General features: G+C 38.1%; 3 protein-coding genes, 1 non-coding gene and 2 pseudogenes across 5 annotated transcripts; 4 read left to right on the top strand and 2 right to left on the bottom strand.

The window, feature by feature from the left end:
• Positions 1-161: 161 nt before the first annotated feature.
• On the top strand, positions 162-1,379 carry LOC106390247 (annotated as a pseudogene).
• Positions 1,380-6,822: 5,443 nt separating this feature from the next.
• LOC106390248 lies at positions 6,823-8,054 on the top strand (annotated as a pseudogene).
• A 3,683-nt stretch (positions 8,055-11,737) lies between these two features.
• Positions 11,738-12,726, bottom strand: LOC125592469. The gene is made up of 2 exons (XM_048767657.1): positions 12,351-12,726; positions 11,738-12,180 (listed from the first exon to the last, which is right to left on the bottom strand). Exons 1-2 carry the CDS (start codon positions 12,724-12,726, stop codon positions 11,738-11,740), a joined length of 819 nt encoding a protein of 272 aa, XP_048623614.1.
• Positions 12,727-14,683: 1,957 nt separating this feature from the next.
• On the top strand, positions 14,684-18,138 carry LOC125575560 (disease resistance protein RML1B-like). Its single transcript, XM_048769965.1, has one exon. It carries the CDS (start codon positions 15,375-15,377, stop codon positions 16,149-16,151), a length of 777 nt encoding a protein of 258 aa, XP_048625922.1. The 5' UTR covers positions 14,684-15,374; the 3' UTR covers positions 16,152-18,138.
• Positions 18,139-19,303: 1,165 nt separating this feature from the next.
• On the top strand, positions 19,304-22,900 carry LOC106391010 (histone-arginine methyltransferase METTL23). 2 transcript variants are annotated; one of them, XM_013831577.3, is made up of 8 exons: positions 19,304-20,814; positions 20,885-20,989; positions 21,181-21,267; positions 21,358-21,408; positions 21,609-21,702; positions 21,815-21,899; positions 21,987-22,179; positions 22,515-22,900. In XM_013831577.3, the coding sequence occupies exons 1-7, from the start codon at positions 20,725-20,727 to the stop codon at positions 22,144-22,146; spliced, it is 672 nt and encodes a 223-aa protein (XP_013687031.1). In that variant the 5' UTR covers positions 19,304-20,724; the 3' UTR covers positions 22,147-22,179; positions 22,515-22,900. The 2 variants fall into 2 exon arrangements, with proteins under 2 accessions (XP_013687031.1, XP_013687030.1); XM_013831576.3 differs by having other exon boundaries at positions 21,178-21,267.
• Positions 20,453-20,558, bottom strand: LOC125593736. Its single transcript, XR_007329630.1, has one exon. It is a non-coding gene; the product is annotated as a small nucleolar RNA Z279/snoR105/snoR108 (small nucleolar RNA).
• Positions 22,901-23,332: the final 432 nt, after the last annotated feature.

Genomic DNA, 23,332 nt, shown 5'->3' with positions numbered 1-23,332 from the left:
ACATGCGATTTTTGGCAGTAGTCTGTGAGAATCTCATGTAACCACTAGGCCTATTAATATATCATACAAACCCAGCTGTAATTCCACAAGTTTAGTTGCCTACAGCTGTTCTTGTGTCTGACTCTATTAGGTTTCGTCTTTATTACCAGCAATAATCTGTTTTCTGGCTTAATTTCTTCTCTTATATCTATCATGACTTCGTTTGAAGCTTAAACACATCTTTCTTCAACAAGAAGTCAAGAACCAACAAAACAAATGGATCCGAAGGAGCTTCCGTCCAACGTAAGAGACGACGAGATAAGTGAAGAAACCAAGAAGTTGATCTCTTCGCTTCCTTCACGCATAGATTACCAAGGGAATAAGATTTGTAAATATCAAGGATGTTGGTACTTTTACAACACCCTCCAAGGTGTTCTCAATTTCCAGAGAGGTTTTCAACCGCAAGACACTGATATAATCCTTGCTTCCTATCCCAAATCAGGCACTACTTGGCTCAAGGCCCTCACAGTCGCTCTCCTTGAGAGATCTAAGAAACATTCTTCTGATGATGCTGATCACCCTCTTCTATATGATAATCCTCATGGCATTATACCATTCTTGGAGATCGATGTGTACTCCGAAAGCTCAAGTCCTAACCTAGCCAAGTTCTCAGCACCTCCGAGGCTGTTCTCGACTCATATGCCACTGCACACAATCCACGCGCGAAGCCCTCAAGCACTCTCCTTGCAAGATTGTGTACGTGTGTAGGAACGTGAAGGACACGTTGATTTCGTGTTGGTTTTATAGCAGTGCTATTTATAAAATTGAACCAACCAGAAGCGTTCTCGAGTCTAGGTTTGAAGAGTTCTGCAATGGAACTAACTATTTTGGACCTTTTTGGGAACATATATTGAGTTACTGGAGAGGAAGCTTGGAAGACCCCAATTATGTCCTTTTCATGAGGTATGAGGAAATGAAAGCCGAGCCTCGTGATCAGATCAAGAGACTTGCGGTCTTCTTGGGTTGTCCTTTTACTAAGCAAGAAGAAGATAGTGGATCTTTGGACAAGATCTTGGACCTTTGCTCTCTGCGTAATCTGAGAAGTTTGGAGGTTAACAAAACAGGGACAGTCCATAAACAATGTGGAGCACAGTTTTTTTTTCCGTAAAGGGGAAGTCGGTGACTCGAAAAATTATCTTACACCTGAAATGGAGAACAAGATAGACATGATCATCCAAGAAAAATTGCAAGGTTGTGGTTTAAAATTTTAGAGTTTTATGGATTGTGTTTTCTTTGATATGATGCAGCATAATAAGAGCACCTTCCGTTGTTATGGTCATTTTTTCCTTTTTAAAGACAAACTACTCTTCATCCAGTGAAACACATTTTTTTCTGTTGCATTTCATTATTCTCTCATTCATGCTTATTGCTATGTCTTAGCCTACCTTCTGGTTTATAATGCTGATCTTGCAAAAACAACACAAAAATTTCCAAAGCGCGCAGTTGAGGTTGCTCCGGAAGATTTTGACTTAGTCTTTGATGTGCACGTTCGGTTTTGATAACCACATAGTTTTCGTTCAACGTTTCTAATGATCTTCTTCTTTTCTTTCTTGAATCCTTTTAAGGCAATGAACCAACCTCCAGTTGTCAATATAAACAACAACACCTTGATCTTCAAAAGTACTGTAGTACGAAATTCTTTTTGAATATTAAACCTAAAAAGTTTAACATAAATATTTTATTATAAAAGAGACTCCAAATAAATAACAGAGTTAAAATTATATTTACTAATATGTATATAAAGAGTAATTATTTTTACTAATTATACTATTTTGAAAAACTTCATTGGTTTTAAAAGAAAATAATAACTTACAACTAAACAACTAAGAGCATGTTTATTGTAATCCCTTAAGAAGGGATCTTAGCTTAAGTGTGACTAAAAATAAATGTAAAACCCATTTTAAACGAAGACGCGTCCCTTAATTAAGGGAGCGAAGGCACGGCTCTTAATAGCCATGTGTCTTGATTTCATTGGAGAGAGGAGCGGTGGTGTCGCGATGTTTCGTCTCGTTTCTTCTTTTCCTTTTTTCTTTTTTCCTTCCCTCATCTCCCGGCGACGAAATGACGATTTCTCTACTTCTCGGTGGCTCTACCCAATGAACGGCGTGTCTCTCGGTGGCTCATGTCGACGAAGGAAATCGGCGTCTCCTCTAACGGTTGCTCTCATTGACCAAGGAAAACGGCGAGATCTCTCTTGTGGTTGCTGTCGGAGACGAAGGAAAACGGTGACTGTCGGCGAATCGAAAAGTAAAGATGAGTTAATATGTTTTAATGTTTGAATATTTTAATTATGCATGTCTTAGATTGTACAATTTCATCGTGAATCTTGGACGTGATCAAGACAACAATTGAGCTTGGATGCCTCTTTGAAATTATTATCGTTTATTTTAGTAATCTTTGTTTTATGTTTTTATGTTTTTATTTTAAAATCTATGTTTCAAATGTTATGTTTAACTTTGTTTTTGTTTAAAAAAATAAATTTTATCTTTAATAAAATAATGTTTAATTAATTTTTTTTAAGAACCTCTAATTAAAAAAATATCAATGGAGCACTAAAATTATAAATCTCTTACATGAAGTTTTTAACTTTACTTTAATATTAAAAAAAATCACTAAGAACTCACTTAGGGGTTGCCCTAATATGTTGAACAAGGGGGAGACTTCCCATTAATATAGGAGCCACACTTATCACATCATTGACCATGATCCTATCAGTATGCAGATGCAAAAATATAAACAAACAACATCCAGATGAATATCTTGATGCACCTTCCAATATACAAACGAACAAATGAACAGTATTTTTAAAGCGGTCAGATAATGTTTGTCAAAGTCTATAACTAATAAACACAAGGGTGCTCTCTTTTTTGTTTTTATGTACAAATAATTAAAAATTTAACGGTTGTATTAGGGCTGGGCAAAAAATCCGAATCCGAAGAACAGAACCGAATCCGATCCGAAAAAGTAGTACCGAATCCGAACCGAAATTGATTAAATATCCGAACGGGTTCAAAATTTTGGTATCCAGAGAACCGAAACCGAACCCGACCAGAACCGAAGTATTTCGGGTACCCGAATGTATCCGAAATAGATTTATATATCTAAATATATTAATTATTTTTAGATTCGATGTATATTAAAAACATTCAAAATATATAAGATACTTTTAAGTTGTCTAAAATACTTGAAAATATATACAAATATTCAAAAGTAAATTTCTAAAATAGTATAAAATATACTCAAAAACCAAAAATAGTTGAAATGTCTACTGATTGTCTATCAAAATATTCAAACAAACCAATTTATATGTTAAGTTTAGGTACTCTGACATATGTTATTCAAGTTTATATGTTATATAGTATTTTATTTACAGATTTTGAGAAATTGAAACTATATATTGAATTTTAAAATTTTAAAAATCATTTAAATGGGTTATCCGAACCCGAACCGAACCCGCAAAGATCCGAACCGAACCCGAACCGAAATTTAGAAATACCCGAATGGAGCTAAAATCTTTAACCCTGAAAACCCGAAACCCGAATAAACCCGAACCGAACCCGAATGGATACCCGAACGCCCACCCCTAGGTTGTATATTGAATATAGGCAAGTACAGTTTACCGAAGAATATGACGAGCAGAATATCTGATTTTATTTTTATCTTCACCAACTCATGTCCCATTTCCATCTTTCTTAGCTCGTCCGTCTCTCATGGCTTCTTCTTCCTCTTTTACGTCTCGTAACTACAGTTACAATGTCTTCCCGAGCTTCGACGGGCCTGACGTCCGCAAAACACTTCTCAGTCACATGCGTGATCAGTTTAAACGCAATGGGATCACTATGTTTGACGATCAAGAGATTGAGAGATGTTTAACAATTTCCCCTTCACTCACAGAAGCTATAAGAGAATCGAGGATCTCGATCGTGATTCTCTCCAAGAAATATGCTTCTTCAATCTGGTGTCTGGATGAATTGGTGGAGATACTGAAGTGCAAGGAAACTATCGGGCAGATAGTGATGACCATCTTCTTATTGAAACCCAAAGAAAAGCCCAACCTTATGAGCTTTTAGACTAGGGTTATAGACTCATATATATATATATATATATGTTGTTAACGGTTCTGAAGTTGTAATTTTGGCTGCGCTTTCTAGCAGCCTCTCTTCTCATCTTTGTGAATCATCAATACAACTCTTGAATCTCTTGCAGACAACCCAAAGTCTTTCCCTTTCTGTTCTTTATATTTCAATAAAGCTCATTGAGTTATCTTAGTATATGTTTCAATAAAACACAACTCTATCTAGTTCTCAAATGTTCACATGGTATCAGAGCACCAGGGATTAGATCTTGGTGTCTAGACTTCATCTCAACTTCTCCCAAGCTCCATCAGTCATCTCTTTTTCCTCTAAAAAAAAAAAAAAAAGAAGAACCAGCGACCAAGACAGATCCTATCAACACTGTCCTGACCAAAACCAAGACTTGCTTCTTTTATTTGAAGAAGCTGGCTTGCCAAGTTGTCTCATTTCTCTTTCTGTCGGATGGCACAAGCAAGGAGTCCAAGGTCGAAGCTTTCATCAGATCTGAACACAAGCTGAGACAACAGTGGATTGTTTCTGGGTTCAGAGACACGTGACAGCAAGGGTGATAATTCTTCTGAAGATGCAATCATCAGACATAAATCATGGTAACTGTTTCTTTTCATCTGAAAAAAAAAATGAAACTGACGTTTGATAGATGGAGAAGAACATTGTGGTCGCTTGGTTTGGTGGTTCTGTTGGCTGGCTAGGATTGGAATCTGGAGTAATGCCGGGTAGTCATAGTTTCATAGGACAATGCCGGTATGGTTTATTGGTCTGGAACTGGTTATTGATGGAAGATAGATAGTGGAAGGGATCTAAGTTGTTGTGGGAAAGTCCCTTTTGTTATTAGACAAATTTGATGAGTTACATGGGTCACAAAAGAACCCGGGCTCTTTGTGAGAAAGAAAGGTCACAGTGTACCTCTGAGTGAGATCGACTAAGCTCTCCAAGTTCAAGAGAAACCTCTGAGTGAAGCCATGCGATACTCTCCAAGAATAGACCAAACAATCTCTTCTGTGTGGTGAATTGAAGATTACACCTATAGCTCCATGTGATCATTCTTCCACTACTTTTTCCACCAAGCCATCATTTGAGGTTCAAACTTAGGCTCCGTTGAGATCCACCTACGCTAAGTTTGCGGGGGAGTATTGAAGCCCAAATAAAAGCCCAACCTTATGATCCAGTAGAAGCTTTTAGACTAGGGTTATAGACTCATATATATATATGTTGTTAACAGTTCTGAAGTTGTAATTTTGGCTGCGCTTTCTAGCAGCCTCTCTTCTCATCTTTATGAATCATCAATACAACTCTTGAATCTCTTGCAGACAACCCAAAGTATTTCCCTTTCTGTTCTTTATATTTCAATAAAGCTCATTGAGCTATCTTAGTATATGTTTCAATAAAACACAACTGTATCTAGTTCTCAAATGTTCACACTTCTACGGAGTGAAGCCATCCGATGTACGGATACAGACAGGCGATTTCAGGATAGTTTCAGTGAAACTTGTGCACGTAAGAATCTGACGGATGAGGAAAAACAGAAATGGAGCAAAGCTTTGAACGATGTGGGAAACATTGCTGGAGAAGACTTCTTAAGATGGTTTGTGCTCAATTAGTCTTTTATTTCTTAGGTTCTTTTTTGTGGACAAATTATTTCTTAGAGCATATAATTAATGGAAAGTTCTTAAGGTGATGTTCTTACCGGAATATAAGGGGAGGTATTGGAACATGAATTTCTGTGAAATTTGATGATTTTAATAGTTGAGAGGATTTTACAAGTTAACTAGATTTAACAAATTTTATCAAATACTTTTACATAGATTTTTTTACTTGTGTATAGAATTCTACTGATTGTTATTAACTTTTAAAGTAAAAATTAATGGTGGTTGAATAAAAGGAAAGAAAATCATTTCAATTAAGGCAATTCTTAAACAACTTTTAAAAAAGTTTTTGTCACAAAAAAAATCTCAAGAAATAAAATAACCAAAAACATTAATTTCTACTTCTTACTTTATAGATATAAATAATAAAAATAAAAATAAAAATTTTATATAATTTCGAAATATATGTTTTAAATTTGAATTTTGTAAAAAAAAATTGAATTATTATTTTTGAAATGTTTTTTTTTAAATTCGAAAGTGCTTTTGAAAACTATTTTTACAATTTTTATATTAAATTTTTAATATTTTTTCTATTATTTTTAAGTTGTGAATTGTATTATGTTAAAGTTGTGATTTGTATATTATTTCATTTTTCAATTTGAGTTTTTGTATGTGAGTGTATTTTATTACATTGATTTCAAAAATCTTATGGGTATAGATGATATTCTCAAAGTTGTGTACTACGAGTAAAAACAAAGAAAATTTACATCCCAATAACAATAGATTTTAATAGAATCTTAAAATCAATGAAAACTAAACTTTTCCAATAACAAATTTGAGTGGAATTTAAAAATCATCACTCAAATAACAATGGATTCTATTTAGATTTTAAAAATTCACAGATCAATAACAATGGAATCTCAAAATTTAATAACTCCTCTAGAATTTTTTGCCCAATAACCCCTCTCCCCCTAAGAACCCGTCGCTAAGAACTCCACCTTAGGAACCTCCCATTAATCATGCTCTTAGGTTCTATTAAGCGTAATCTCCAGGGAAAATAAAATAAAATAATGGTATGGTGTTAATAATGAATAAGGATTACATTTAATTACGAGCATGTTTTTGTTGAATAAATATTAAAAATGCATGTCATAAAATTATAAATGATTGGGAACAGAGGAATGTTTTCTCTGTGACTATTTGACGGAAACAATGCTTTTTTTTCTTTTCTTTCTCTTGTGATAGGGATAATGAAGCAAAAATGATCAAGAAGATTGCCAGAGATGTTTCAGATAAACTGAATGCTACACCGTCTAGAAATTTTGATGGCATGGTTGGACTTGAAGCTCATTTGAGAAAAATGGAGTTTTTGCCAGATCTAAATTATGATGGAGTTCGGAATGGTTGCGATCTCTGGCCCTGCAGGCATTGGCAAGACAACCATTGCTAGAGCTTTACACAGCCTACTCTCTAATAGGTTTCAGCTTACTTGTTTTGTTGACAACCTTAGGGGAAGCTATCATTGTGGTTTTGATGAGTATGGGTTGAAACTGCGTTTACAAGAACAACTCCTTTCAAATATACTCAACCAGGATGGTATCAGGATATGCCATCTAGGTATGATACAAGAGAGGTTACACGACCAAAAAGTGCTAATCGTTCTTGATGATGTGAACGATGTAAAGCAATTAGAGGCGTTGGCGAATGAGACTACATGGTTTGGTCCAGGAAGTAGGATTGTAGTTACCACAGAAAACAAAGAGATTTTGCAGCAACATGGTATCAATAATATGTACCATGTGAGGTTTCCATCTGATGAAGAAGCTCTCAAGATCTTATGTAGATATGCATTAGACAAAGCTATCCACACAATTGTTTTAAAGAGCATGCTAAAAGAGTAACAGAGCTTTGTTGCAACCTTCCATTGGGTCTCCGTGTAGTGGGTTCATCTTTACGTGAAAAAAATGAGGACGAGTGGAAAGGCGTAATCCACAGGCTAGAAACTATTCTTGATCGGGATATTGAGGACGCAATACGAGTCGGTTATGAGAGTTTACATGAGAAAGAGCAATCTTTATTTCTCCACATTGCCGTCTTCTTTAACTATAAGGAAAGTGATCTTGTGAAAGCCATGTTCGCTGACAATCACTTTGATACTGAACAGGGGTTGAAAATCCTTGTAAACAGATCTCTCATATATATGTCAACCAAAGGAGAAATAGTGATGCACAAGTTACTACAACAAATGGGTACACAAGCCGTTTATAGAGAAAAACCTTGGAAACACAGGATCATAATAGATGCTCAGTAGATTTGTGATGTTCTTGAACATGCCAAGGTAAGTTCTTTCTCGTGTATTTGTTATATATTCTTTGGTCATGATCATTTTTACTCTTGGCATTTGGTGAAGATTTTAGAATCAATTTTTTTTTTTTTTGTAACACAACATTCATTAATTCATAAGTTTTATGCAGCAGAGCCACATGATACAAGGCTTAGAGCCTGTTTTGCTAGCCGATCAGCCTCAGAGTTGTCACCTCGAGGGATCCAAGCAAAGGAAGAAGAAACAAAGTAACTACAAGCAATTCTAATGTCAGCAACAATTCCATAAATCTCTGGAGGCTCCACCATGGAGTTTAATGCCTTGATAAGTTGTGATGAGTCCGACTCAAAGCTGACGTTCTGGAGCCCCAGTTCCTTACATTTCTCCACTGCCTTTCGCATTGCCAAACCTTCCGCAACTAGCGGGGAGTTCACGAGCCTGTTTGATCCTTGGAAGCGAAGAGTGCCCTCTGTTTTCCTGATGATCCATCCCAAGCCTGCATTCTTTGTCGTCCCATTCCAAGCTGCGTCTGTTTGTATCATTATGGCGAGGGGTGTAATAGGTGCATATCTTCGAGGAGGGAGAGGCCTACTAACTTCCTTGCACTGTGCATTCAGCCATTCTCTGGCTGCTGCCACCGCTCTAGTGACCACTTCCTCCGGCGAGCAGAGTTTGTTGTTGAAGATCATTTTGTTGCGCGCTGTCCAAATAGACCAGATAATCCATGGCGCTAATTGTCCCGCTACAATCCCCACTGGAGGTAGACAAGGTACCTCAATCAATCTCATCCAATCAGTTTCCAAATCTAGTAATCCTCTCCTATCGATTCTATTTGCAAAAGGGGCTGCTTTCCAGACTTTCTCCGCAAATTCACATTGAAATAGAAGATGATTGATAGATTCGAGTTCACCGCATCTTTTGCACAAAGGGTCGATCTTGACTTGGCGTTGAAGTAATTTTTCTCCCACCGGGAGAATGCCTTTAAAGGCCTTCCAAACTAACAGTTGAACCTTGGGAGCTGTCTTCAAGTTCCATACTCCTTTGTTCCAGTCTAGTCGATTCTGATTTAGATTTTGTTGGCCATCTTCCTGCTCTGTTCTGAAGGCCACCGCAGCGGCATAACCCGTCTTGGTTGTGTAGATGCCGTCACTCGTATGAATCCAGAAGAGGCGATCTGGAGCTCCCAATGTACTTGGTTTTATGCTCATGATCTTATCTGCGACAAAAGGAAAGATTTGATTGACCTTTTCTATATTCCATTTGTTGGTGTCGCTACATCGAAGGTCTGCTACCCTGAGTTCGTTGTGTCCTTCTGGTTGTGGCCCCCATAGGTCTGATCAGACTCGTAGTACTCAGCCAGGAGTCGTTACAGGCATTGATCAGATTGCCATCGCCAACCGACCATCCCATATTTTGCATCAGAAGGTCTCTGCCTAGCAACATGCCTTTCCAGCCGTGTGATTATGATGTTCGTTCAGGCAGTGTAAAAAATCCTGAAACTTGCAGTATTTGCCAAACAGGATCCGAGCTAGTAGGCAAGAGGGGTTGTTTAATATTCTCCAACTTAACTTGGCAAGCAAAGCATCGTTGAAGCATAGGAAGTCTCTGAAACCGAGCCCTCCATTGGATTTGATTTGCGATATAGCCTCCCAAGAGACCCAAGCCATCTTTTTTTCCCCGGTGTTGGAATCCCACCAAATCTAGTGACAGCGGATTGGATCCGCTTACAGAGTGATACCGGTAGTTTAAAACAGGTCATGGCGTGAGATGGTACAGCAGTGAGAACGCACTTGATCATGACAAGCTTACCGGCCGTTGAGAGGACTCTGTTTTCCAGCTTTTAGTTTTCTGCTTGATTCTATCAACGATTGAGGCAAATAGATCTTTTTTACGTCTCCCGAAGTACTCGGGTAATCCAAGGTATTTCCCGACTCCCCCTTCGTTGTAGATTTGCAGAGTATCTTTCACCCCCGCTTTTAAGAAAGGCGGAGTTCTTCTCGAGAAGGAAACAGACGACTTTGCTGTGTTAATCGCTTGGCCGGAGGCTGTTTCATATATAAGCAGGAGACGTCTAAGAGCTTCGCTGCTGTCTTCGGTGGCATTGACAAAGAACATCGTGTCGTCTGCGAACAACAAGTGATTTACCCGAGGACAACCCCGTGCCACTTTAATGCCTTTCAAGGTTCCATCTTCTTAAGCTTTGTTACATAAACCCGAGAGAACTTCACTACACAAAATAAATATGTATGGTGAGAGTGGGTCTCCTTGACGGATTCCCCTATTCGGTTGTACCCTTCCTCTAGGCGAGCCGTTGATGAGAAAGGAATATGTAACAGTGGTAATACATTGCATGATCCATGTAATCCACTTTGGATGGAACCCCATCCTATGTAGCACTAGAGAGATGAATTCCAATTCAAGTTTGTCATAAGCTTTACTCATGTCGGTTTTAACCGTCATCACGCATCGAACTTCCGCTTCCGAGTTCTTCAAATAATAAAGAACTTCGTGAGTAATGAGAACATTATCAGATATTGCTCTTTCGGGAATGAACGCCGACTGGTTCTCCGAGATTATTGACGAGAGAAGAGGCTGTAGTCTCTTTGTCAAAATCTTCGATATGATCTTATAGTATACGTTGCAAAGAGCGATCGGCCTGTACTCCATGACCGTCTGCGGATTAAGACCTTTCGGGATGAGCCTGATATGTGTATCGTTGATCCTTTCCGGAAGAGAGCCTGAGTTGAAGAAGCCTTGTATTTCCGATACTATCGATCCCCCCCCCCCACACTGTCCCAATTTGATTGATAGAAACATGCGGAGAACCCGTCCGGACCGGGTGCTTTGTCCGCATGAATGGAGAAGGCAGTTTCTTTGATTTCCAAAAGGGTGGGAACTTGGATTAGTTGAGAGTTAGTCTCTTCTGAGATGACCGGATCCAGTGCGTAGTTGACTGTTTCAGCGCTGTTTGTATCAGCTGCGGAGAAGAGTTTCCCAAAGTACGAAACAATAACTTGAGCAATCTGTTCTTCTTGATGCACTCCATTGCCATGTTCGTCCTCGATAACAGTGAAAGTATTTGTCCGCCTTATGCTCTTAGTCACCGCATGAAAGAAGCCTGAGTTTCGGTCTCCGAGTCTAAGCCATAAGAGTCGGCTTCTTTGTTTCCAATAAGCTTCCTCCGCAAGGTTAGCCGTTCTTAGGTCCGTAGCTATTTGCTTGATGAGCACTGTATCATTCTTCTCGTCTGTCAGTGCGGCTTCCAACTTGCACTGTTTTGCTTCGATTTGCATTCTGCTATTTTGCTGTTGGCTTTTGTTCCATAATGATATAGCTTTGCGGCTCGCTTCTATCTTTCCACGCACTGAAAGTTGAGCATCATCTTCCCATATTGCACGGACTATCTCCTTAACTCCAGGGTTATCTTTCAACCGCATATCTTATCTGAATAGACCATGTCTTCTCTTTTTGTGGGGCTCTAGCAAGGTTAGAAGCGGCTTGTGATCTGATCCCTCATAGTTGAGGTAGTGGCATCGCGCTGTGGGGAAGATCTCTGTCCATGCAGTGTTCGCAGTGGCTCTGTCGAGCCGGCATCTCACAAGATGGTCTCCTCTCTGTCCTCTCCAAGACAAAGGGTCACCAGAATGTAGCAGGTCATACAAGTCGCCTTCCGATAGGAAGGTGCGCAGGTCTGTGAACTATCCTTCGGGCCGAGCAGGGCCACCAGTTTTTTCATCATTACCAATGATGTCATTAAAATCTCCGGTGACAAACCAAGCTGCATCGCGGGATTCGTTCATTCGAATCAGCTCGTCCCAGAATAATTTTCTATTTGCTCTGTTTGTGTCACTATAGATGAACGATGCATAGAAAAGCTTGCCTTTGAAGTCAATTGATGTATCAACCAAGTTATTCGTAGCATTAAGTACATCAAGCTTTACACTATGTTTCCAAAGTAAGGTGAGACCTCCTGCCCCAGGACTAGTAGGAGGGATAATATGGTGAAACTCATACTGTAGCTCTTGAATCTTTGATAGTACTGTTTCGGGGGGATTTTTCGTTTCAGAGAGGAAGAAGATGTATGGATTTAAAGTGCACTTAATCTCTCCTAGCCTCTGAAGTGTCTCGGGACTCCCTATCCCTTGACAGTTCCACCCCAAAATTTTTAAGGAACGAGAGTTGATGGATTGTGAAAATCCATCTTCCTCTTTGCCTTATTTGGGAGAAACGTGCTTAGCGGTTGGTTCTCTGAGCTATGATTGGAGCTGGTTTGGTGCGCCGTTGATCAGGAGCCCCCCTCTTTGTCTCTACCTTTAGCACTCGTTTTTCCGGCTTGAGATGATTGTGATGCAGGTGTTCCAGGTCGACGTCTGCAGGTAGTGGGTTTTGGAGCTATTTTCCTCTTTTTCGCTTTTGATCCTGAGGCCTTCTCAGGGCTTGTAGCAAGTTTCCTTGGGCCTGGTGGTCTTCCTGGCCTTCGTTTAGGTAAAGGATCAGACAGCCCGAGCCGGAGTGCTGCAGGTACTCTAGGAGATGCCTCCATGATTTGTTCAGGTTGGTTTGACTCGTACGGTTCCCCTTCTCTTTGCTCGACTGTGATGGGAGGTCCAAGTCGTAGTACTGCAGGGACTCTGGGCGATTTTTCCCCGTTTATGTCAGGTCTGTTGGTCTCGGGGGGATTAATCATTGATATTTTGACCATTTGAATGGTAGTTTCCTCCACTTCTCCCAGTGCTTAAGCTTGACGCATTCTTTCTTTTCTCGCTGCACTCTCTGTGGGATCTGCGCATGAAGTGTATTGCCTCATTGCATCGCGGACTTCACCTTTGGCCTTATCAATTGCTTCATGGTAAATGGGGTGCAGTAACTCCCGAGGAGGAACCCCTCCTACAGCAGAACTGGCTTCTGTTTTTGAGTGGGATGACTCAATATTGGCGCCTTCAAATCTAGTTTTTGGGGTATTAAGCTCTTGGTTGGTGTGTCTATCCTGGTGCGCATATGGGTGCTCTCTTAGAGAGGAAGAGCTTCTGATCACCGGCCTGTAAATGAGCTCCCGTGAGGCCTGGTCATTTGTGTGATACCGAGGTTGTCTTTGTCTTTGATTTTGAGAAAGTTGTTGGTGACTTTCTCTGTCCTCGTGATTGTCTCGTGCAGGTCTTTTATAGGGATGATAGTGATCACGCTGTTGGTTCCTTCCACTAGTGTATTGAGTTCGCCTACTGCGGTAGTGATCATCTGCTTCATTGTACCTTCTTTTATCCTCCCTGTCCTCAGAGTAGAGTGAAGTTCGGTTGGTTTCATACATGACAGGTCACTGCTCTGCGGTTTCTTTTTCTCTAGACCGAAGCTTATCCTCCTCTTCCTTAGCTTTTAGCGCCTCACTCTTTCGAGCTTTTGCCTCCAGACAATCACGTACTTCATGGTCAAGGCGCTGACATTCCGAGAAATGTTTCTCAATTTTTTCGTAAACGAAGTGTGCAGTTACTTCATTTCCTCCTTTGTACTCAATGACAGATTGCTTTATAAGCAGAAGGCGTCCATTGATATGAACTCTCATTCTCACCGCCAGCGATGTAATGTCTGCTTCTTCAAAGATCCCTATATCTTCCCCGAGTCTTCGAATAGTGTCTTCCGTCCATAAGTGCACCGGAATCCCTTGGATCTTGATCCAAAATGGAATTAGAGATGGGAACTGTGGCGAAGTAGTTGGCTCCCAGCGTTGGAGTATTACCATCCATCTTAGATAGTGATATGGTCTTTTGTCAAGAACCGAGAGCAAATCAGATTCGAGTTAGAATTGAAATTGGAACATTCCTTGTCCAAGGTCTGCTCCCACCGGTTTCCTCTCAGTTTTCCAATGTTCATAGAAAAACGCTAATAGCGCCCAAACTTTTTGAACATAAGGGTTTGTAACTTTCCCAATGAGGGAGAGGGTATGCTTGTGTGTTAGATAAGCACTTTCTGGTTCTTCGATTTGGATTCTTCCTTTTCTTGGAGCTTGGTACAGCTCTGTTGCTGCGCTTTTTCCTTTCTCTGCCGCAGATAGTCTCCGAGTCGTCATAGGTATATAGTTGGTAGCAGGTTAAAACTTTAGTACCACGTAAATCCTCCTTTAAATGCTTCCAGATCTACCGTCGCTCTTTGGTAGCTTTGTAATAAATGCAGGTTCTCCTTTAATTTCTTCGGGTTGTAGTATAAAAGCCAGTTGATGGTACACTTGAACTTGTGTTGAAACGGAGCCCCGTTCGAATCTTCTTAGAGTCGTCACAAAGGTAGGGTAGCGCAGTGAACATAAAACGGAATCCCGTTTGAAACTTTGAGTATAGTAGACCCAGAAGCTTGACGTAGTTGGTTTTAGAGAAAACCTGAGAAGGTTTCGAGTTTGGGAGAGTTTCCAAACCACGGCGTCAGTTCCAGCAGAGTTTTCATCTCGGCGTTTTACCGGTGAAGATGAAGACGGTGGCGGTCCCTCTGACTAGGTCGAGGGAAGAACCGGTGTGTAATCTACCAGTGCTTGCAAAGATCTAGCGGTTATGACTAAAAAAGAAAGAATTTGAAATAGACAGCGTATTGACTGGTGGTCTATATCATACTCCCGGTAAGCACCTCAAAACAGACTATCGGTTACAAACTTTTCTCGATAAAGTCGCCCGAGAAGAAAGAATTTGAGAATTATTCAGTAAAGTCTAAGATTTTAGAATCAATATTCATCGAAAACAAAAGGGAACTCCAATAACACATCTATTTTACTAGAAATTCTTTAAACAATTTCTTATAGACTTGCTTCAGTTACTTGATCCGAATTACAGGACAATGTTACAACAACTCGAAACGGATCAACATCATTTTTCATTTTGACGTTTGCCAACCAACAATCTCTAATATCGTGCTGATAAATGCATTCTTCTTATTTGGTATATTGGTTTAGGGCACTAGAGCTGTGTCCGGCATATCATTTGACATATCTGGTATCCATGAAGTATCTATAAGCAAGAAAGCTTTTAAAAGAATGCCTAATCTTCGATTCCTCAGAGTTTACAAAGGTAAAGATGATGGAAATGATGTAGTGCATATACCTGGGGAGATGGAGTTTCCTCGTCGTCTAAGGTTGCTACACTGGGAAGCATACCCAAGCAAGTATCTTCCTCACACAATTCATCTTGAATATCTTGTCGAGCTCAATTTTCAGAATAGCAAGCTTGAGAAGCTATGGGAAGGAAGCCAGGTTGGTCGGTATTGTACTGTTAATATATAAATATGTACTTTGATTTGCCGTCTTTCTCTCTTATTGTGTTTTCTTTTCTTTTTTTTTAGCCACTTGCAAATCTCAAGAAGATGGATCTGTTAGCGTCCGGGAATTTGAAGGAACTCCCTGATCTTTCAAAAGCTACAAAACTTGAGAAGCTGAATCTGAGTTTTTGCGTGAGTTTAGTAGAGATTCCATCCTCTTTTCTGCATCTTCAGAAACTACAGACGCTGACAATGACTGGCTTCATAAACCTAGAAGTCATGCCATCTCACCTGAACTTGGCATCCCTTAAACAAGTCAATATGATGGGATGCTCAAGACTGAGAAACCTTCCAGTTATTTCGACCAACATTCGAAGATTATATATATCTGAGATAGAGGTAGAAGATGAGCGTGCATCGATTAAGAGCTGCTCTCGTCTTAAGAATCTCACCATAAGGAAAGGTGGAAAGCTCAAGGGATTAACACATCTCCCCACAAGTTTAACAACCGTGAACCTAAGCAATTCTGATATTGAAAGGATTCCAGAATGCATCAAAGATCTTAATCGGCTACAATACCTCAATCTATGTGGATGCAGAAGACTGTCATCATTGCCAGAACTCCCTGTTTCGCTCGTGTTTCTATATGCAGAAGATTGTGAATCACTTGAGACGGTATTCTTCTCTGTAAACACTTCATATGTGCACCTCTTTTTCACGAAAAGCCATCATCAGACAAACAGCTACACATGGAAAAGCATGCCTACCGGGAAGAGAAGTGCCTGCAGAGTTCGATCACAGAGACAGTGGAAATTCATTGACCATCAACAGACTTCTTTCCTCAGACACAAGTTTCCAGGTTTGCCTCGTGGTTTCACCTAAACGGCAAATCAAAGAATATAGAGGTTCTATATTGTGTAGCCTAGTCATAGACGGCTTAGACCCCATTGATCAGGTGGTGTCAATATTCACCATCTCAATATGTCGAAAGGAACATCTATTTATATTTGGCAACAAGATCGAAGACTTTAGAGCTGCAATTATCACTAACGTGAGCAGAGAGATGATGTTCGAATTCAGCAGCCAATACCACGAATTCTACGTCACTGAATGTGGTGTCCAAGAAATCTATGACTCTGAATTAGACCAAATATTTGAAGACGGCTATTATAGTGACACTAGTGGTGGAAGCAATGAATCTGAGCCCAAAGAAGTATTTGAAGACCAAGTATCTAAAGACGACGATGATGGCTCGAGCTTGCGTTCAAACCCAGCGAAGCGTCTCAAGACTCAATAGAAGACGAGAATTCTGAAGGAGAAAAACATACAGGTAGTTGGGTTTGATTAAGTATACGGTCCAAATATTCATTGGCCGGACACACAACACTTGATCTTGGTTACCGGAGGTGGTGCCGTGCTCTCTGAGAGCCATAGACGCTGATCCGTTGACGTCAAGTATCCGGTGCGACCAAAGTCAACACAAGGAACTGGTTAATAGTGCCAACATTTGTAAATTTCCTTGTGGCTAATGGAATTGAACTGCGACCGTATTGGGATTACCCATCATGTGCCACTAGCCCAATGCGGTCTATTAAAGTTTGGAGTTGGCATTCCACACGTGAGACGATGGTGCTCGAACACAATACCGGATAAAAGGTTTTGAATCATTACTTGAAGCTTGTTTCCTTCAAAGGAAAACATGTCGACGCGGCTCTCATTTTTATTAAAGATTATTCAACACTTGTGGGCTAGTCAAAATACATCATCGTGATGTCCGGTCGTTTGCACACTTTTGAGCACTTGACTTGTATAGGTCGTAATAGTTAGAAATTAAATCATGGGCTTTAAATGGTGCTACTCAATGGACCAATTATTGCCACTCCAGCGATATCTAAATTAGCTCGTTTGCTAATAATTTCATACAAAACACCCGACAAACATTTCCGGAAATTTGAGATCAAAATGATTTGTTGAAAATATCGATTCTGTATTAATATGAAACTCATGTAACTATATTCTAGATTGAAATGATGTTTAATTATTTAGAAGTCCATTATATAGCTTACAAATTAAGAACATATATAAATTAATTATGTTATAAAATACTCTCTAATAAATGAGTGAATTTTAAAATCGTTTCATAATCTATATATAATAGCAAACCTGATTTTGTCCTCCTATAACATCATCATTTTTTATAGGAAAAAAAAAGTTTGATCCAATGATCAACATTTTTCATATTTTATGATTTAATGGATATAAAACACTCTTTCTATAGATGATGATGTCATCAATTTTTTTGGCTACCCTTCTATCAACAGACATCTATTTTAAACAACACATCTTTTTAAGAGACACAATGACAACTCTTCTTTCAACCGTCATCTATTTAAAACAACACATCTTTTTTAAAGACCCAAATCATACATTTTCATCTAAACAACACATCTCTTAACCAACATACATTTTCATAATTTATTTAAACATTCAACCCAATGGTCAGAATTATTTGTTTTTATCATCTAAAAGACATAAAAACACTTTCGTTGAATTTATTGTTGTCAGCCAAAAAATTATATTTGACAAAACTTTCTTTATTTATTTAAACAATGCGTCCTTTCGCAAACATACATTTTCCTAATTTTAAGTATTTTTTATATACTAAAGCAACACATCCCTTAACAAACATATGTTTTCATTATTATTTAAAACAATGCATCCCTTAGCAACATAAATTTTCCTAATTAAAATAATTTTTCAAAAAAATCTGAAGAGATACAATCCGACGGCCGTAATTGTTTGTTTAATTATCTAATGGTCCAAAATTATTTTGGTGTATTTCTTAAGTCGTATCGTAACTTTTTCTGAAGAGTTTTCATCTGAAAAAACACACACCTTCTAGACTTGTCTTTGATGTATCTTTTCATGATCTATATATTGAACTTTTTACAGCAAAAATCTATTAAAAATATACTTGGTTATTCATCTTCTATTTCATTTTATGTATTTGTTTTTGATCTCTGTCAAGGTATGTCATCTTCTCCTTCCTTTTAAGTCACATAGTTATTATTGAATAGTTGATCTGTTTACGGTGAGAGTTATCACTAGGTTTTGATGGTTTTTAAGAAGCAGATATCAAAGTCTTACTACTTTTAAATAAATATCGTTAACGTATCACGAGTTTCGCATGGGAGAGTTTGTATTACAGAAAATCATTAGTATTTGTATAAGAAAATACACAAGACGACACTCATTATAAAGTCACTAAATATAGGGGTCAGACAGTGAGTGGAAATCAGGGATTTGAGAGATATCTCGACTGAATAATTAATGACGTAACTTGCGATTTATACATTTAATTCCCGTGTTGTATGAAAGAAATATCTGATTCATTTGTTTTTTCTTCAGAGCCTTTCATTCCATTTGTTTAAGATCAGTTAATACAAAACCACTATTGCATAAACTATCGCAAGCGACCTTTGTTGTTGTCGCCAGGACGTTAGGATTCTAAAATCAGATTGCAAGTCTCATTTTGAAAAGTAGAGTAACTCCAGTCTTTTTTTTTTGACATCTAGAGTAACTCCAGTCTCAGATTTATTATTTTTTTATATGCAACTTCCATTGTAAAATAAATCAGATTGCAGGTCTCATTTTGATCTCCGTGTTGTCTCCTCCACGTCTCCATCATTTGGATCCATTTCGTTGGATTTTGATGGCACAACTGCTTCTTCCGGTAGTTGTGTCCGGTGACGACAACAACGGTTGTTCTTCCTCAACCAAATAAAAGCCAATAGATGAAGAGTAGAGAGGAGAGAGCAATGGTGAAGTCTGTATTAGCATTAAACATTAACAAACGTTTTGGGTGAAATGAGATGACTGGAATGAAACAAAGGCTAATGGTTTCACGTGGGGCAATGGGTTTTTGGTTCCAAGAGGATTTGTATAACTCAATGATTTACAATGGTGAAAATACTCAGAAAATGTTTATTACTCATTAACCAACAAATTCACGCTTCTGCTGGACAATTATTTAATCTTTGAATATTAATCAATTATAAAAATATTGCCAAAAAATAAAAGTTAGTTATATAAAATACTATAAAAGTTTTAACCACGCGTCAGTGGTCCAGTGGCGATCCTCGACCTGGGAAGTCATGGGTTCGAGTCCCGCTGGCGGATGTTGCTCTTGAGGGCCTTCGGGCCCGATACGGACACTTCCAACTGCGCTGGCCACTGGTGGGATTTAAATGGGGTGATCACCAGCCCTCCTGGAGACCTCGGCGGGCTCCCCGGCTTAGCTCCGGTGGACGGTCATTGGTTGCTAGTCGGAGCCTTACGAGGTCTTCGGAAACCAGGATCATCAAAAAAAAAATACTATAAAAGTTTTGAGAATATTAATGTTGTAAAACTTTATTAGACATGCACGTGTTGCAATGTTTTACCAGCAGGTAGACATAGAGTTTCAAATGCAATAAAAGTAACATTTTTTTATATATTAAATATATAATATACACCAATGGCGTCACTTTGACATTAGTATATTAATATCTTTTAAAAAAATGCATCACTTTGACATTAGTATTTTAGTATATTTATATATACACCAATGGCATCACTTTAATAAATCATTTATATACAACAATTGTTTGACCAAAGAAATCACACCAATTGCCACTTTGATATTAGTTAATATATTTTATCTAAAATCAAATTCGTATAATCTAATTTTTCATCTTCAATCTTTTTAATTTTTAACTATATCATTATATATATATATATATATTAACAAATATTTATATATTATCATTTTAAAACATTTAATATATAATCATTTCTAAAATAATATTTTAAAGTAATATTGATTATTAAACCTAATACTTTTGAAGCGTTGCGTCACTTTAGAATTAGTATTTTCAATATTTTTTATAATACGGTATTTAGAATATTATTTTTTATCTTTAGTTTTTTAATTTATATCAATTAAAAATATAATTTTAATTTATTTTAAACATTTGATGTCCCACGATCTCGCGTAGTATAATATAAAACTAGTTTATAATTGAAATAATTATTTTAATTTTATGTAAAAAACTATATTGTTTTCTGAAAGAAAATAATAATAAATTAAATTATAAAACTGAATCAAAAAGATTTTATGGAAAAAAAGTAGACCAATCAGGAGAGGGATCAGATGGTAAGACAAAGGAGAGCGCTCAATTGTCGTAACAGGCGGAGCGAAGAGCTCTTCTCGCATAATAAAAGCGAGTAAATAACCACTCCTCATTTCCCCTTTCACTTGCCTGAAGGATCATGCTTTTACTTTAACACAACACTAATCGTTTTATACCCAAACAATAGCGTCCCCAACTTCACTACTTACCGATGTGGGACTTTCCTCAGTTTCTCTCTTCGTCTTCAGTTAAATCAAAAACCCTAATTTCAAAATCTCCAGAATATGACCACAACGACTACCATCTCTCAGCATGATTTCTACGGTGATGATGATGGAGATTCGGAAGGTTCAGTCTATCTATCTGTTATCGAGGTATGAATGGCGATCTTCTTTCTGCTTCTTTCTTCCGCTGGTTTCGTTTTGATTGTTCGTTTGTGTGTAGAATATGAAGGAAGAGTACGGTTTGTTCGTTTGGCCTTGTAGCGTCATCCTCGCCGAGTATGTCTGGCAACAGCGATCTCGATTTCGTGGCTCTACCATTCTCGAGGTAAAGCAACCACTCCTGCTTTCTCAATTGAAATGGAGAACAAGGATTGCGTTAATGTTTCGAAGTTGGCAAACACCTGTGTAGTTTCTGCTGATTACAGAATTGGATTATGTTATGTGTTTTAATCAGCTGATGAGTACATCTTTTGAATTTTATAGTTTCTCTAAGACTTGTGTTGGTGTAATTAGCAGCTAGGAGCTGGCACTTCCTTGCCTGGTTTGGTAGCTGCTAAGGTTGGAGCTAATGTCACCCTTACTGATGACTCAAGCAAAGCAGAGGTGTGTAAATTTATTGATAAGCTTTTCCTCATTTGGTTCAGAGATTAGGAGTTTATTACTTATCTTTCACCATACATGATACATGTGCAGGTTTTGGAGAATATGACAAGAGTTTGTGAGCTTAACAATCTCAACTGTAATGTAAGTTTGTATACCACGTTTCACTTTCTTCAACTTAACACCCGCTGAATTAACAACTTCCCCATATATAACGCTTAGGAGCGTATATGTTTGTTTGTATCTCCAAAATATTTTTTTCATGCTGTTTCCTCCATTTTCATTAGCCTTTTAGTTCATTCATTTAAACGCACCTTTACCTTATGGTTTGTCTATTATTGCAGGTAATGGGTCTCACATGGGGAGTGTGGGATGCAACCATATTTGATCTGCGGCCTAACATTATACTTGGAGCCGATGTTTTATATGATTCAAGTGGTTAGTTAGTTCATCTGTTTTCTCTGTTTTTTCCCTTGTGGAGTCGTTACTTCTCCTAGTTATTCTTACCATGAGCTCAAATGTCAATTTTCGAACCTTTTGTTTTCTATAGCGTTCGATGATCTCTTTGCCACCGTCTCTTTCCTGCTTCAGAATTCTCCAGATGCAGTTTTTATCACTACTTATCACAACAGGAGGTACACGATTCATTCATCCTAGTCAATCATCTAACTTATCTGCGATAGATTAGGATGGTGATTTTGTGTTTGGATTTTATACTGCAGTGGGCATCATCTGATCGAGTTCCTCATGGTGAAATGGGGTCTGAAGTGCGTTAAACTTGTGGATGGCTTCTCATTTTTGCCATCTCGAAAGGCATCTTTACTAAGCGGCAACATTCAGCTTGTTGAGATCGTATTGAGTTGTGGAAAATCAGCAGCCTAATAAGACTGTAAAATAAGAGGCCAAAGGTCAAAGGTATTATTAACATTTACTATATTATAAGATAATCCCTAGTTAATCTACTATAGATGGTATGAGTAGAAATCCGTAGAGTCTGGTGTTTAGGGTTAGTCAAGCGCAGATACTCTGATAACTCTTTGCATAACCTTGCATTCTTTCTCGTAGATATATTCCCTTTGTTTCTTTAGATAAACACTGTTTTTGATGTCCATCCAAATCAAGCAAAGCATTGTTAATGAAGATATTAGCTTCAAAACCATACTTGAGATTGAGAACCTTTGATGCGCTCTAAGAAAATGTTTTCTGTAGATTTGACTGTGTGACTGCAACGGGTTTCTGTGTGTTTGTAGGAAAAATATCAAACTAATGGTTGAGCTTGTCTCATTTGGCTGAGAATGAAGGAGGATCGATTTGGTAAGAAGATTATGAATCTCAACAATTTGTGAAAAAGATTTCTAAGTATGTCAAAGCAGGATAAAAGATCACGGATAAGATTGAATTGGAGCCTAACAAATACATCTTCACGACCAGTTTGCAACAATTGTCTTTTTCTTTGCTCATATCCATTTGTTCTTAAAGACCACGAGCACACACCAACGCATTCTTTCGTTCATATTATTGTTTCAAAGTTGTTTAAATTAAGAGCTCCCATCGGTGAAAATAGGAGATCTTTTGCAAAATACAAGTCTGTGATCCTTGTTTTCTCACAATTTTTGTTATAACCAACTTCCCCATTCTTTGTTGTTGCTTCAACATAGTTAATAAGAAGTTCATCACTATGGTAGGGTGACGAGGGATCACCGCCCACGCCAACCTTTAAAATAACCTTGAACCACTCTATTATATATCCCACCGTAAAATTGGTAGTGCAAACACATGCCTTTAATCATTTGATGAAAGATTACCGGAACTTGTAAATTTTTCAAACACATGAAAAGAAAGTCTCACTTCACAGTACTAAATGCGTTAAAAATGTTATGAACCAGATTGTGTATGGCTCATAACCAAGAGATTATGATTTGTAATCTTTCCATTTATCTATGACGGTATAATCTCCTATATAAAAAACCTCTATGTTATGAATAAATATAGACTTTTCCATTACTTTTATAACACGTTATCAGCACGAAACTCTAAATCCCTAATCTAATACCCAAATCGAAAAACC

The sequence above is a fragment of the Brassica napus genome, chromosome C9 (assembly GCF_020379485.1).
Source record: "Brassica napus cultivar Da-Ae chromosome C9, Da-Ae, whole genome shotgun sequence".
Classification (NCBI taxonomy): Eukaryota; Viridiplantae; Streptophyta; class Magnoliopsida; order Brassicales; family Brassicaceae; genus Brassica; species Brassica napus.
This window is presented reverse-complemented; position numbering and strand designations above follow the sequence as displayed.